Source organism: Augochlora pura, chromosome 7 (genome assembly GCF_028453695.1).
Source record: "Augochlora pura isolate Apur16 chromosome 7, APUR_v2.2.1, whole genome shotgun sequence".
In the NCBI taxonomy this organism is placed as follows: domain Eukaryota; kingdom Metazoa; phylum Arthropoda; class Insecta; order Hymenoptera; family Halictidae; genus Augochlora; species Augochlora pura.
Genome location: NC_135778.1, coordinates 250,293 through 265,093, shown reverse-complemented (window position 1 = coordinate 265,093; position 14,801 = coordinate 250,293). Strand labels below are relative to the sequence as shown.

Below are 14,801 nucleotides of genomic sequence, written 5' to 3'. Positions count from 1 at the left end.
CAAGATATCATTTTACTAATTATTCAACCGAGAACTTAAAATAATAGAATTTAATCATGCGTTCCGCTTTGGAATGAACCTAAAAGTAGACAACAATTGTTCCTCTCATTATTGAAAATGTATTGTATTTGTTTTCTTTCGATCGTAAATGTAAAATAAAATCTAAGTATGTATAGCTTTCTTTTATACTTTCAATCAACAGAGAATATCGTTTTTATTGTGACAATGGGGCTGTTCACTGTTTTGCCATATTATTATTAATATTATTGCTGTTACTAATTTCGTTATTATTATCATTATTCATTATAACAACAGATAAATTCATCCCATTTCAAAATTAATTGAACTCTTCATCAACGAATGCTCAGTAACAAAGTTACAATAGAAGAAAGTTTTTATTTTTTTTAAATTGAATTGCACTTCCGGTGACAACGTTTCCGCTTATTGGTCGGTTCGCAAATTATTATCTAAACGCTTTATATAAAACACTTTTATATTTTCGGTGAGCTATATTTTTTATAAAATTAAAATTACACATATGCTGTAGCATGTAGAATATAAGTTCTGTTAATTCAGATTCTGTCTAGTGCAGTTTCTGAATGTTTCAAGATTTGGCGGGTAATCGTGCTACACCGCTATGTATTGACACTTCCACTCTACACCATTGCATCTATGCAATTGCGATTGTAAACTAGTACATAGAAGCTGGGTGGATCTAGGTGGCAGGGAGCTTCCGATTCCGGGGTTTCATTTTCAAAGTTGAATCTCACCATCGAAGAAAGAGGAGTTCCTGAAACGATGGATCCTAATTTACCATATTGTATTGAATATGCGAAAAGCTCTCGTGCCTCATGTCAAAATTGTAAGAAATCTATCCTAAAAGATTCATTGAGGCTTGCTGCTGTTGTACAGGTAGGGATTTTGTAACATGTATAAATTGTTTGTCTCATTCATACATTATGACCGTTGCCGGCAACAGAATCTTGAATTTGTAATAAATTTTGTATGAAACATTATTTGTTATTTTTGATGGTATGAGCATCATCTTTATCAAGTACCAGTTTAGTGCACGCATAATCCTATGTATTTATGTGGATTGATTTTCCTCGTTTATTAGGTTACGCACGTTCGCTTTTGTCCTTTGTTTCGATTATGTATGCAAAGTCGTATTGTACACGACCATTGATTATTAACTTTATTTAATTACTCGTACTTGTTTCTTCCCTTTGTTCTGTATATTTATTCAGCAATTTACTTAATCATTTATTAATATACAAATTTTTATTTAATTTTTAGAGTCCCGTTCATGATGGGAAAATACCAAAATGGTATCATCCTACCTGTTTCTTCTTAAAACAGAGACCTAAGTCTGCTGCGGATGTAGCTAATTTTGATAACATTCGCTGGGATGATCAACAAGATATTAAAAAAAAGATTGGTTTGTAGTTTCATACATCCTAAATAGAATTTAATATTCAATTATATTGTTTGCACAAAATCATTATAATTACTAATTTCTTAATGGTGTTTCCCAGTCTTATTAACGATATCAAAGTTTATAGCAAACAAATAATTTTGTTTATTGTTAAGAAAGAGTTTTCAATAATCTCATTAATTAATGAAAAATTGTTTTCATTTAAAATAGAGGAAGCTAATTTGCTTTCACCATTGCCTGCTGCAAAAGGAAGAAAACGAGCCAACGCAGCAAACAATGGAGGTGTTGCAAGAGACTTTCTGATTCAGTATGCAAAATCTAATAAGTCAACTTGCAAAGGCTGTGAAGAGAAAATAGTGCAAGGTGAGATTAGGGTGTCTAAGAAGGACTTTGAAAGTGAACATGGCAGAAAATATGGTGGTATCGACAGATGGTATCATTTTGAATGCTTTGTGAAAGTAAGGCAAGAGTTGGAGTTTCTTGAAAGTGGCGGAGATCTGCCTGGCTTAAAAGATCTCTCCAAAGATGATCAGAAAAAAGTCAAGACAGATTTACCAAAACTTAAATCAAGCGATGCTCCATCGATTAAGAAAATGAAAGAGGAACCACAGGATCTCCAGGAAGAGAATGAAATGGAGATGCAAAACAAAGAATTGTTTAAGATTCGGGATATGCTATCTTCGCTAAAAAAGAACGATCTTATTGCTATATTGGAAAAGAACGAACAACAGATTCCAGAAGGAATAGCAGCTGTAAGTAATAAATCGTCTATAATTTCTAATAAGCTTGTAAGTGAATCTTGATTTTTTTATCAAAGCTGCTGGACCGATTGAGCGATACAATTTGCTTTGGTGCTCTAAAGCCATGCTCGAAATGCGGTGGGCAACTTGTGTACACTTCAGGGCTAGGATACAAATGCACTGGAGACGTAACGGAATGGGCTAAATGTGAGCACGTAACTCAAGACCCTAAGAGAAAAAAGATATCGATACCGTCGAACTTGAAACAACAATACCCTGAGCTGTAAGTGGTGTTGCTTAGCATTAGTTTATGATATTAGTATATTAATAAATAAGACAACGAAATAATTAATTGCTCGCCAAATATTTTATAGCAAATCTTTGAAGTGCAAAGTCAACAGAAGATTGATAAAAGTGACAGCGCCATCAACGTCTACTTCGATAAAAAAAGAAGACGAAGTTGACTCTGGACCAAAAGTTCAATCAAAGCCAAAACCATTGAAGCATATGCAATTCTTTATCATAGGTCGAACGGCGAAAGATAAAACCGAATTGAAGAAAGAAATCCTCCAGTTAGGAGGAGAGGTGAGTACGAAGCTTCACGAAAACATCGCCGCTGTGATATCGACTCAAAAGGAGATCGACAAAATGGGTGCGAAGATGGAAGAAGCTCAGAGTCTTGATATTCAAGTTATTACCGAAGATTTTCTTGACGAAGCTAAAGAATATACAAAGCCTGCACTCTCGCTAATTAAGAAGAAAACTATTTCCAGTTGGGGTGGTGATTTGTCCAGTAGAATTAATGTTATAGCGGAAAAGTCCGCTGCGAAAAGCAAAAGTAAAAGTTCCTACGAAAAGTCCGGATCTGGAAAAATAAAATTACAATTAAAAGATGGAGGAACTGTCGATCCTGACAGTGAACTGCAAGATATAGCTCACGTGTATCAGAAGGGTAAAGATAAGTACACTGTAACACTTGTACTTACGGATATACAAACTCAGAAAAATAGTTATTACAAGTTACAGATTTTAGAGCACGACAAACAGAAGAAACATTGGTTGTTTAGAAGTTGGGGAAGAATAGGCACAACAATCGGTGGTACAAAATTAGAAAAATTAGCGATAGAGGAATGTATAGAACAGTTTGAGAACCTGTACGAGGAGAAAACTGGAAATGTTTGGAGTCAAAGGGAACACTTTGTGAAAGTGCCTCTCAAGATGTACCCAGTCGACATTGATCATGGTGAGGACGTTCCCACCCAGTTACTAGAGTCTGATATTAAAAGCGAACTAGAAAAACCAGTTCAAGATCTAATAAGAATGTTATTCGATGTGTCAACCATGAAGAGAGTAATGGCCGAGTTCGAAATCGACACGGAAAAGATGCCACTTGGAAAGATAACTAAAAAGCAAATACAAAAGGCGTACACCGTGTTAACAGATCTGCAAAAGCTATTGAAAAACGAGAACGTTGAGCGAACTACTTTAATAGCCGCTTCCAATAAATTTTATAATTTGATACCACATAACTTTGGAGTATCCGGACCAAAGATCTTAAATACTGCCGAAGAGATCCATGCAAAATGTGAGATGCTTGATGCATTGCTAGAGATGGAAATTGCTTACTCGCTTTTGCATGCTAAGGTAGACTCGTCGAAGAATCCACTCGATGCTCACTACAAACAATTAAATGCAGACATTAAAGTATTGGATAAAGAGGGCGAAGAGTACAAACTCATCGAAGAGTACGTTAAGAACACTCATGCTGCGACTCACGACCAGTATGATCTTAACATCGAAGATGTATTTACTATTAAGAGACAAGGAGAAGATAGTAGATACAAACCATTTAAAAAGCTGCCGAATAAGAAACTGTTGTGGCACGGTTCCAGAACAACTAACTTTGCTGGTATACTTTCTCAGGGTTTGCGAAAAGCTCCTCCAGAGGCACCTGTTACCGGTTACATGTTTGGTAAAGGTATATACTTTGCGGACATGGTGTCCAAGTCCGCCAACTACTGTTGCACGAACAGCCAGAATTCCACCGGGTTGTTGCTGCTATGCGAAGTCGCATTAGGTAACATGTATGAAAGGTACGCGGCAGATTTTATTGAGAAATTGCCAAGTGGTAAACATTCCACATTTGGTCGTGGTCAAACGCAGCCCGATCCTGAAAAATCACATAAGACAAACGATGGCGTTGAAATTCCGTGCGGTACACCCATGACTACGAAGCTTCCTAAGAAATCGTCTTTGTTGTACAATGAATACATTGTATACGATGTTGCTCAGGTGAAAATACAATACTTGGTAAAGATGGAATTCAAGTATAAGACGTAATATTTTTCTACGCAGTCTCATTGACTATTACAATAGAATTATTATAAGTTATTTTTAACGAACATCATCTTTGTGTCATAAATATATTTCCGGTACTACCTCGCGTATTGATGAACGTGATAAATATATTGTTCCCGTGATATATATGTATGAACAGTTTTCTATAAGTTGATAAAATAAATTTACATAAAATACCAGATTGCTTTTATTAACATACACAACCTGACTTTCAATTTGATAAATCGTCGAATGGAATTAATTCATTTGAACCGCTTCTTTGTTTGATACATATTTATTTCTTCACTTATTAACAATTAATATTCAAAATGAAAATCGAAGTACGATTGGTCGAAAGTGTTAATACGAACATAGCCATCCTCTCCACCTGTTGAAAAACTGCGACCATTTGGATGGAACGCAAGAGAGTTGATCGGTCCAAAGTGACCTTTCAAACGCGCAAATTCTTCTTCGAATACTAAATGGTAAAATCGTGAATCGAATTTTCCTTGACGAGTGGACGTTGTTGTTACATCCATAGCATCTTGACCACCCCCAAGGACCACCTGTAGAAATTATAATTCTCATAAATAATCAGAAATACGGTCTTGTGAATATCATGATCGAGTATGAACATACATGATCGAAAATAGGAGAAATTGTGGCAGAGTTTACAGGTCTTTCTGTTTTGTAGGTCTTTAGTAACATTAACGATTCGCTGTCAAACAGTTTTGCAGTGTTGTCTTTTGATGCAGTTACAAACATGGTGCCATCCTTGTTGAACTGCATATCATTAATTTGAGATTTGTGACTTGAAACACTGTTCAACTTTTTTCTTGTCTACAAAAATAAAGTAGATACATTGATTAGTTGCAGATGGTATCGAAAATGTTATAAAATATTTGATATTACTTACTCTCACATCCCAAAGGGTAATTTCACCATCTTCGTGACCAGTGATAATTGTTTCATCTAAAGCACCCCATAAAATAGCAGAGATTCTGGGACCGTTAACAGAAATTCTAGAAATTGCATCTTCTTGCGACAATGCTCCATCAACATTTCTGATATCTATGATGAACATTTCACATTGGTGACCGAGAGCTTTGTCTGTAGAATAGACAGCAAGGTCTGCTGAATAACTGAAATTGCATGCCCTTACCGAACTGTTTGTCTGAAGTTGACCAATTTCTTTGCCTAAAATTCAATTACAAAATGTAGTAGAAAATCAAATATCATTTTCATTTGCGTCAACTTTTCTTTTACTTAGCACAATATACAAACCAGTTTGACAGTCCCAAACTCTCAGTGTGTTGTCACCACTGCCAGATATAAATCTGCTCGTGTCCCAATTGACATCGATACACCATACGGAACCATTGTGTCCATTAAACGTTCCAAGACGTTCTCCATTTAAAGAATACCAAACATTTGGCTTTTTATCTTTGCTTGACGAAAATAATAAATCTCCTTCTCGATTGTATTTGATTTTTGTGATAGCACGTTCGTGCCCGTGTAACATCAAAGGTTTCTGAAATGTAATGAACGATTTATTTACATTTCGGTTATATTAACGTAACCATGATATTGTTACTGAGCATTTTTCACAAATCAAGCAAATTCATTGAACACCGGAATAACGATTGAACCTTTACAAAATCAAATGCGCTGTAAAATAATTTAAGTATGTATGTCCATAAGGTTTACATCGTTAACGACGATTTAATGTCATTGAGGTTATACTGTCACATGTTTAAATATTTCACAAAAAGTTCGCTTAAACTACTTCCATCGAACAACATGTATGATTATTTATTATTACGTATAACGACTAACCATCTTTTCGTGTAGTAAGCAATTAAATGAAACGTTTATGAAATATTAAGAGATTAACAGCGTTTCAGTCACAAAACTCTCAAGCGGTGAAAGGACACGAACCTACAAATTGATAGAAAGGTTTGACTGGACGATCGGACTGAGCCGGACCACAAAACGGAACACACCGGACCACAGGGCATACACATTTTGATACAGGCGAGATAGGCATTTTTTTAAATTAATTTTCTGCGCATAAACATTTTAATGGTTCCGCCAAAAATTTCATCTCCGAGACAATGCTCTGTGATCTTATATATGCGTATGTATCTATGATAACGTGTCACATCGCAGAAAAAAGCCTTAAAAAGTCTTAATGGATATACATACGTACATACAGTAACTTCATGTGCACGTATGAACGCGTGTCTAGTAATAGGTAATGCATAGAGTTTTTAATTCGTAAGCAGTGATTAATGTGATTTATTAATAATTAAGCACAAGAGAAGAGTTACGTATACGAAGTAAGTAAGAAATCAACATTTATGAAATCTGCCAGAATTTTTGAAAAATACATACAACGATATGTTTTAGCAACGAGTTGTCGCATCTAGATTACGAAGATCAGTCCCGTTCCAAATTCCGGTTGTGTATACGCATTGTTGAAAATTGGGAAAGGAAACGAAACTGAAACAGCATGTCTGAAGTTGTTGCTCAACATGAAATTAATCAGAGCTATTGTTTCAAATGGAATGATTATCACAGTCACTTATCCGATGTAGTTAGACAACTTTTGGAGGAAGATTGTATGGTGGATGTAATACTGGCAGCTGCTGGAGAACGCATTCATGCTCATCGCATAGTTCTCTGCGCTTGTAGTACTTTGTTTCGAGTAAACAACTTTTGCATTTTTCCGAGTCGACCTAATATACTTAAAAATATCAATTCCCCATCAATTTATGATGATTATTGTCGATTTAACTGCGTAAAAAAATCAATTACCTATCTCATGTACTTTAACACACACGCATTTTCCTAAAATTTTAACAATATTTAATCAAATCTATTCAAGCTGTTCATTTATTTGAATTCTGCTCGAACCTATAAAATAATAATTCATTTAGAATTGATTTAGAAAAATGTTTGTAAACAATTGCAAAAAATTGCGAACAATTAATCAATTCTTATTCAAAATTTAACTAAACATTTCATTATTATGAGATTATATAGTAAATATAAGCATAAATAATATTTTGATATAATGAGGGCATGTAGTTTAACATTCTCTGTACGCTTGTAGGATGTTCTGAGTCAAGTAAACGAAGACCATCCGACGATAATACTAAGCGATATATCAGCACAAGATATCAAGTCTATCGTTGAATTTATTTATCATGGAGAAGTGCGAGTAGCAGTGGAGAATATTAGCAGTTTATTGGATGCGGCACGTTCCTTGAAAATATGTGGTCTCATTGAGGTTTTTCCTTAACTTATGTTACAGCTGGTTCTATTCTAGCACGAATTAGTTATTAATATTCCATACTGATTACAGATCAATGGGCTTAATGAAATTCACTCGGTCGGGGGTACTAAAGATTACAATGACAACAGCGAGGAACCAATGACTGTAATTAATGAAACAGATGAAAATGTTATGAATGCATTACAGTATGGGTACGAAGATCTGGAAGATCAGCAGGAACAGAGATTTTCTGAGAATTCCACATTGAGTAAAAAGAAGAAACGCAGACGTGACACGATAAAAAGAGAATACAGCGACGATATGTTAGCATCCGCGATCGATGGCTTGAAATCAGGGCAAACGTTAATAGAAGCTTCAACTAAACACAACGTACCGCGTTCAACATTGTACATGCGTGCAAAGGCATTAGGTGTGCACCTAACTGCAACAAGAAACGAATATCCTGCAGAGTGCATGAAGGCTGCCATAAATGCTGTAATCGGTTTGTATCTTTTGCAAAATGCCAATATCTTTGCTATCGGGTATTACAATGTTTCAAACATAGTAAACGGTTATCACAGAAAATGCAAATGCGTTAAAACAGTCATTTTTTCATATCATTCAGTTTATTTCGTCGATAGGTGGGTCAAGTTTGCAACATGCGTCGGAAATGTTCAGTATACCTAAGACTGTCTTATGGAGAAGAATTCAGAAGGAAGGGTATAAGATACTACGTTCCGAGATGAAGATGACCTATGGTGTTGATAGACGAGAAGCCGCGCTTAAAGCTTTGGAGAGAGGCGAAAAGTTGACTAAAGTCGCGCTGGAATTTAAAGTAAGACGAGGGATTTTTATTTTATCGAAGTTCCACGATAACATTGCGATTATGGTTGTAGATTCCGAAGACCACTTTGTTCAGGGACAAGGCTCGCTTAGTGGACGAGGGAAAGTTGCCATTATCATTTTGGAAGAAACGTAAGACGGAAAATGAAGAGTTGAAAAGATCCCGTTTGGAGGAAGCGGTTGCTGCCTGTAAAGGAGGAAAAATGTCGCAAGCGGCTGCTTCGATGACCTATCGTATTCCTAAAACTACGATATGGAGACGACTCCAACAAGACGGTAAAAAATCGGAGCGTTTGTTGAACTCGAGGAAACAACGGGTAGCGAATTCTAAACAGAACGCGGTAGTAAGGAATCAAGAGGGATCTGATTTCACATACTGCGAGGTACTAAATTATTTTTAATTGTAAATTTATTGTACATGCATTATGCAATATTTGAATTTCAGGTGTCTTCAGAAATTCCTATAACTTATATAGATGAAAATAGCATAGCCGAGGATTCTGTAATAATATTAACAGCGGACGACATGGATGGACTGAACTTGGAAGAGGGACGACAAATTATTGTTAATTCTGTATGTGCTTTATCTATTTTGTTTCTCAAAATAATAGTGATTAACAACTTCTCGATTCCTCTTTCTCTGTTTCAGGCATCGGTACAAGAATACGTTCCGTGTTCCATAAGCATCGAGGAGAATTCGAATTATTCACAAACAGAAAGTTAGCACAGCAGTTCAGATCATACGACTAAGAATGATTAATATTCTTTTTCGTGTACAGTACATACATAGTCGATCGTTAACTCTGTACATTATATTAAAAGCAATGCTAGTAATGGCGATCAACTGCTCTGTCATAATAATATAATCGTTTAACGGCAGTTGATCATCAAGTTCTCTTTTATACGTATGACGAAACTATTGCTATCTTATTGTTCGCGTTTAGAAACTTTTAAATCCCACCCGCTTTATTTTTTTTTACCGCTTCAAGTAACATGAAAACATTTTACGTGCACAGAGTTAATGAAGCTGCCTGTGCGAACAAAGATAAGAAGAATGTACTCGATCATTGCGATTTATTCTTCTTCGATTTTATTGTTCTGCATTCGTTGCATTGTACAAATAAGTCTAATTGTATATCGATGAATATGTATATTAATTTTCGCTGCGGATACAGAATATATTTTGTACGTTACGGACTAATTAAAATTTTGTAGACAAATAGGATTATTTAAATTATCACGTTATAATTCAATCGAATGTCGTAAGCAGCATGCGACATAATAAAAATACTTTTTCTTAGAAAATCAAAAATACTTTCTGTCGGTTGTGCATTCTATTTTCAACAACATTGATTATTTTGCGCACTTTACGAATCATGCGTTGATCTTTTGTCATTAGTTGATTCCGTTGGTGCAACGATGATCGACCAATACCAGCAGATTTTTAGAACAATTTATTATAGAATATGTACACTCTACTCGTATCACGAGTCGCGCACGCGCGCGCGCGGGCACATTCGCGCGTGTGTTGAAAACGGAAAGTGGGGACCGGGGCCAAGACTGGGGAGTTTTATTAGAATGGTGGTAAATGGTGGCTTGTAGCCGGTGATGTGTTATGCGGTGGTATTAGAGATAGAATTCACGAAATTTCATCATATTACGTGATTGTCGAGTACGACTACAAAAAAATGGCTCATCAACTATTATGCTCGGCCACTAAATTCGAGAAGTTGGTGTTAAAATTCGTACATAAAAATAAGGATACACTTCAGGTACGAATGTAACCTAATATAACCTATGCTTTCGATTAACAAACAAAAAATATATTTGCTCTACATAATGATTACGAATTTCAATTTTTATGCTTGTTTAATGGATTCAGCGCAAATCCGTATACTTTTTTCCTGTTTATGCCGTTCGTGTAAAAGCAATCGGACACTTTACATAAAGCACACGTTAAGCAAGCTGCAATTCACATTTAAATATTATTAGGAACGGCACATTGAGTTTTATTTTGTATACAATTCAAGTATATGTTCATTTGATTAGTTTTGTATTTTTTTTTCTGTAAATAATGTAATTAATGGTCTACGATTCATTTCAGTTACGAAGGTACTTGTCGTTATTTAGAAATCGAAATGAGGTGGCTATATTGGAACAGGTACAACAGCAATGGAGGTTATTAACTAATGAACCACCGAAAGGATTTGAAAAGTTTTTTAGAGGTTGCTACTTTAGTTTGTTCATTCATTGAATATGGGACAGACAAGTATGAGCTTGTTTCAGACTTTTGTTTTTTCATTTACAGGTAGCGGAAAGAATGCTTCCAAAACTGCAGAAAAAGTTGCAGACAAAGTTAAAGAAGGATCGTCTAAGGAGCCTATTAAACCACAAACTACTAAATCATCTAGATCTTCACCTACCGATAATATTGGTGGTCAATGGAAGTTCCAATTCAGTATGAACCCTTCAGGAGGAAAAAGACCGTCTGAAGAATCATGGCATGAAAAAAAAATGTATATAGCTGGTATCGCTGTGGTATTAGCTATTTTTGCATACTTGCAGCTATTGTCATCTTACGGCGTAGAAGTTACATGGAGAGAGTTTTTGTCACAGTAATTATATATCCTCATTAATTTGAATAAATATGGCTTTTTATTTAAATTGGATAGAAATCTAATGTAAAATAATCGCAGGTGTTTGAACAAAGGAATTGTAGACAAATTAGAAGTTATTAATAAACAATGGGTTCGCGTGAAGCTGTTGCCAGGCCAGCTCTTACACGGATCAGTGAGTTTGTTGAATTACTATCTAAAGTTTGCAACTATATGTGAAACGATTATATAGGGAAATCATGCAATTTCATTACAATTAATTTTATAGGACACTCTGTGGTTCAATATTGGAAGTACCGAAACATTTGAGAGAAATTTAGAGAATGCCCAGATAGAGATGAACGTGGAACCACAAAATTATTTATTGGTAGTCTATAAAGACGAACTTGAAATGCATCATGTTATGAAATTCTTACCGCAAATAATAATGTGGGGTAGGACATGCTCTTTTATACTTCATATAAATTGGATGTTCACAAATTATTATCAGTTACAATAGAAATGTTTCAATTGTAGGATTTTTGTTACTCGTGCTACGGAAATCGATGCAAAGTTTTGGTGGTGGAGGTAAAAGAGGCGGAATCTTTGGTTCCGTAATGGAATCGACTGCAAAATTAATTAATTCCAAAGACATCGATGTTCGGTTTAAGTAAGTGATTCCGTGTGACTGATGATATATCACCATTTCTTTTAGCATTCCGATGAATTGTAGACAATTGTCTTCTACTCTGAGGCTCTTTCTTTCTAGCACGTTTTAGGATAACAGCAAAACGTAAATGAATAACGAGCGGCTATAGAAGAGGAACGTGTGTAAAAGCAGTTTCAATTATTAGTTTGATAGAAATCTAATGAAAAAGGAAACATGCGATAGAGTAGAAAAGAATTGTATACAATTACGCGATGTCAGATTTGAGTAATAGTTTATTATTTGCCATGAAACTGCTATGAATAGGCCATCATATTGTATGATATTAAAAAATGTAGGGATGTCGCTGGTTGTGAGGAAGCGAAGATTGAAATTATGGAGTTTGTAAATTTTTTAAAGAATCCTCAACAGTACATAGACCTGGGTGCTAAGATTCCTAGAGGTGCAATGCTGACAGGTAAACATACTTTATCTAGTGATTAATTGCATATTCTATTATGGTACTAATCATGGGAACGCGGGAACGATTACAGGTCCACCTGGTACCGGTAAAACGTTACTGGCCAAGGCCACAGCTGGAGAAGCGAATGTGCCTTTCATCACAGTGTCAGGTTCCGAATTTCTAGAAATGTTTGTCGGTGTTGGTCCGTCAAGAGTTCGAGACATGTTCGCAATGGCTAGAAAGCATGCTCCATGTATATTGTTTATTGACGAAATCGATGCTGTTGGTAGGAAAAGAGGGGGTCGAAATTTTGGTGGCCACTCTGAACAGGAGAACACGTTGAATCAACTTCTAGTTGAAATGGACGGTACATAATAATAATAAAAACAATAATAATAATAGTAATAATAATAATAGTAACTGAACGCACTTGATCAATATTGTATTCATCAGACTGTTGGTAAAATTTATTATTCACCAGGATTCAACACAACGACCAACGTAGTCGTATTGGCAGCTACCAACAGAGTAGACATTCTAGACAAGGCGTTACTACGACCTGGAAGATTCGACAGACAAATTTTTGTACCTGCTCCGGACATTAAAGGACGAGCCTCCATTTTTAAAGTACATTTAGCACCTCTGAAAACTACCACAGATAAAGACCAATTGGCTAGGAAGATGGCTTCTTTGACGCCTGGCTTCACAGGTATATAAATTTCATTAGAAAGAGGACAGTGTTAAGTCTTATAGGGTATTTTTAAAAGATCTTGTAGCTCAAAAATTGTGGAGTACAGTATGCCAGTCGAACGCCAAAAATGACTTGAACGTTCCTATAATACTTAGAACAGTATCCTTTACTAAAAGGAATATTGAAAGATTGCTCTTGTACCATCGGAGAATTATACATAGGTCTTTCTAGGAGCTGATATTGCTAATGTGTGCAATGAAGCGGCTTTAATAGCAGCGAGAGACATGAACGATAATATTCAACTAAACCATTTTGAACAGGCAATTGAGAGAGTTGTCGCCGGTATGGAGAAGAAGACAAATGTTTTACAACCCGACGAGAAAAAGACAGTTGCGTATCACGAAGCCGGCCATGCGGTAGCAGGCTGGTTTCTTAGGCACGCGGATCCTCTTTTGAAAGTACGTCTCCTCTGTTTAATACTTGCTCGACAGTAGGCAAGATTTCTTATAGCCAAGAGCAAGGAATTCAAATAATTATTTTTCACGCGAACGTAACAGGTCTCCATAATCCCCCGTGGAAAAGGTTTAGGCTATGCTCAGTATTTACCGCGTGAACAGTATCTTTACACCAAAGAACAATTGTTCGATAGGATGTGCATGACGCTCGGTGGACGTGTGTCGGAAGAGATATTCTTTGGTCGTATAACAACGGGAGCGAAAGACGATTTACAGAAGGTAATACGTACTCCATTGTGTTTCCAAATGATTTTACAAACCGATCAATTTCTACGGTATGACATTTTCAACAGATCACACAGAACGCGTACGCTCAAATAGTCCAGTATGGTATGAACGAAAAGGTGGGCAATGTTAGTTTCGATATGCCGCAGTATGGCGATACGGTGATCGACAAACCGTATTCCGAACACACCGCGCAATTAATCGACAATGAAGTACGCATATTAATCGAGCAAGCTCATAAGCGAACGCACGAACTGCTCACGCAACACAAGGACAATGTGGCCAAGGTATAGCTTATAATTGATCTATTTACCTTTCAAGCATGGTTTCCAAAGGGTCATGGTCCGCCGCCGGATCGGGCTTTAGTTTTTGAAATTCGTTCGAATTAATCGCGTACAATGACAGTATTCCGTTTGGATTAGGTGGCTGAAAGGTTGTTGAAGCAGGAGATCCTAAGTAGGGATGACATGATAGAATTGCTGGGGGCAAGACCGTTCCCAGAGAAGTCGACCTACGAGCAATTTGTGGAAGGCACGGGATCCTTCGAAGAGGATACTAGCCTGCCAAAAGGATTGAAGGAGTGGAACAAATCGTTAGATGACGACACGACTAAAAAGGACGACACGAAGCCGCCGTCTCCGGAGGCTCCAACGTCCAGTAATCCGAAGGATCAGCCGGAACCACGAGTATAATTATATTAGTTTAGATGATAGTCTGCTAAGTACATTGTCTTATAGTTTGAAATATATAGCGGTATTTAAGTAACAACACAGAAAAAATGCGTTGGTTTCCGTCGATTGCGTCGTTTGTAATTTTCGTGCTCGTATAAGTCGGTGGCTACCACGTTTTTAGCCCTATAAAAAAAACAAGTTTTATCACCGCGGTTCTTTTGTAATGTACATTATATCTTCTTCGGCTAGCATGAACTTTTGCTAAATAAATTGTAATGGAATGACACAAAGTATTCATGGAAATTCTTCTTGAAAATAAATTCGTCATGCCGATATATTTAGGCACGTCGATTTTAGTTGTACC

At 36.3% G+C, this 14,801-nt stretch overlaps 4 protein-coding genes across 4 annotated transcripts; 3 read left to right on the top strand and 1 right to left on the bottom strand.

Annotated features, from left to right (window-relative positions):
• Positions 1–619: 619 nt before the first annotated feature.
• Parp1 (Poly-(ADP-ribose) polymerase) lies at positions 620–4,940 on the top strand. Its single transcript, XM_078185722.1, has 5 exons — positions 620–912; positions 1,297–1,438; positions 1,646–2,187; positions 2,253–2,458; positions 2,550–4,940. Exons 1-5 carry the CDS (start codon positions 799–801, stop codon positions 4,513–4,515), a joined length of 2,970 nt encoding a protein of 989 aa, XP_078041848.1. The 5' UTR covers positions 620–798; the 3' UTR covers positions 4,516–4,940.
• Eif3i (eukaryotic translation initiation factor 3 subunit I) lies at positions 4,789–6,500 on the bottom strand. Its single transcript, XM_078185724.1, has 5 exons — positions 6,349–6,500; positions 5,797–6,043; positions 5,429–5,709; positions 5,152–5,352; positions 4,789–5,078 (listed from the first exon to the last, which is right to left on the bottom strand). The coding sequence occupies exons 1-5, from the start codon at positions 6,349–6,351 to the stop codon at positions 4,830–4,832; spliced, it is 981 nt and encodes a 326-aa protein (XP_078041850.1). The 5' UTR covers positions 6,352–6,500; the 3' UTR covers positions 4,789–4,829.
• Positions 6,501–6,756: 256 nt separating this feature from the next.
• Positions 6,757–9,899, top strand: LOC144472540 (uncharacterized). Its single transcript, XM_078185723.1, has 8 exons — positions 6,757–6,851; positions 6,922–7,219; positions 7,628–7,804; positions 7,880–8,291; positions 8,431–8,624; positions 8,686–9,015; positions 9,078–9,206; positions 9,282–9,899. Exons 2-8 carry the CDS (start codon positions 7,025–7,027, stop codon positions 9,354–9,356), a joined length of 1,512 nt encoding a protein of 503 aa, XP_078041849.1. The 5' UTR covers positions 6,757–6,851; positions 6,922–7,024; the 3' UTR covers positions 9,357–9,899.
• A 306-nt stretch (positions 9,900–10,205) lies between these two features.
• Afg3l2 (AFG3 like matrix AAA peptidase subunit 2) lies at positions 10,206–14,799 on the top strand. Its single transcript, XM_078188054.1, has 13 exons — positions 10,206–10,404; positions 10,737–10,857; positions 10,941–11,247; positions 11,329–11,422; positions 11,516–11,681; positions 11,764–11,896; positions 12,232–12,350; positions 12,427–12,702; positions 12,817–13,044; positions 13,258–13,484; positions 13,584–13,760; positions 13,835–14,053; positions 14,189–14,799. Exons 1-13 carry the CDS (start codon positions 10,321–10,323, stop codon positions 14,456–14,458), a joined length of 2,421 nt encoding a protein of 806 aa, XP_078044180.1. The 5' UTR covers positions 10,206–10,320; the 3' UTR covers positions 14,459–14,799.
• The last annotated feature ends 2 nt before the right edge of the window (positions 14,800–14,801 follow it).

What these genes read in the sequence shown, in the direction of transcription:
- Eif3i (XM_078185724.1), bottom strand. An exon ending in AGTTTGGGACTGTCAAACTG is followed by an intron (nt 5,710 to 5,796) that starts GTTTGTATATTG and finishes ATTGAATTTTAG; the next exon opens with GCAAAGAAATTGGTCAACTT. An exon ending in TTACCCTTTGGGATGTGAGA is followed by an intron (nt 5,353 to 5,428) that starts GTAAGTAATATC and finishes TTATTTTTGTAG; the next exon opens with ACAAGAAAAAAGTTGAACAG.
- Parp1 (XM_078185722.1), top strand. Translation starts at nt 799, where the DNA reads ATGGATCCTAATTTACCATATTGTATTGAATATGCGAAAAGCTCTCGT. An exon ending in GGCTTGCTGCTGTTGTACAG is followed by an intron (nt 913 to 1,296) that starts GTAGGGATTTTG and finishes TTTAATTTTTAG; the next exon opens with AGTCCCGTTCATGATGGGAA. An exon ending in AAACAACAATACCCTGAGCT is followed by an intron (nt 2,459 to 2,549) that starts GTAAGTGGTGTT and finishes AATATTTTATAG; the next exon opens with CAAATCTTTGAAGTGCAAAG.
- LOC144472540 (XM_078185723.1), top strand. Translation starts at nt 7,025, where the DNA reads ATGTCTGAAGTTGTTGCTCAACATGAAATTAATCAGAGCTATTGTTTC. An exon ending in TGCCATAAATGCTGTAATCG is followed by an intron (nt 8,292 to 8,430) that starts GTTTGTATCTTT and finishes TTTCGTCGATAG; the next exon opens with GTGGGTCAAGTTTGCAACAT. An exon ending in CTGATTTCACATACTGCGAG is followed by an intron (nt 9,016 to 9,077) that starts GTACTAAATTAT and finishes TTTGAATTTCAG; the next exon opens with GTGTCTTCAGAAATTCCTAT.
- Afg3l2 (XM_078188054.1), top strand. Translation starts at nt 10,321, where the DNA reads ATGGCTCATCAACTATTATGCTCGGCCACTAAATTCGAGAAGTTGGTG. An exon ending in ATTTGAAAAGTTTTTTAGAG is followed by an intron (nt 10,858 to 10,940) that starts GTTGCTACTTTA and finishes TTTCATTTACAG; the next exon opens with GTAGCGGAAAGAATGCTTCC. An exon ending in ACGCGGATCCTCTTTTGAAA is followed by an intron (nt 13,485 to 13,583) that starts GTACGTCTCCTC and finishes CGAACGTAACAG; the next exon opens with GTCTCCATAATCCCCCGTGG.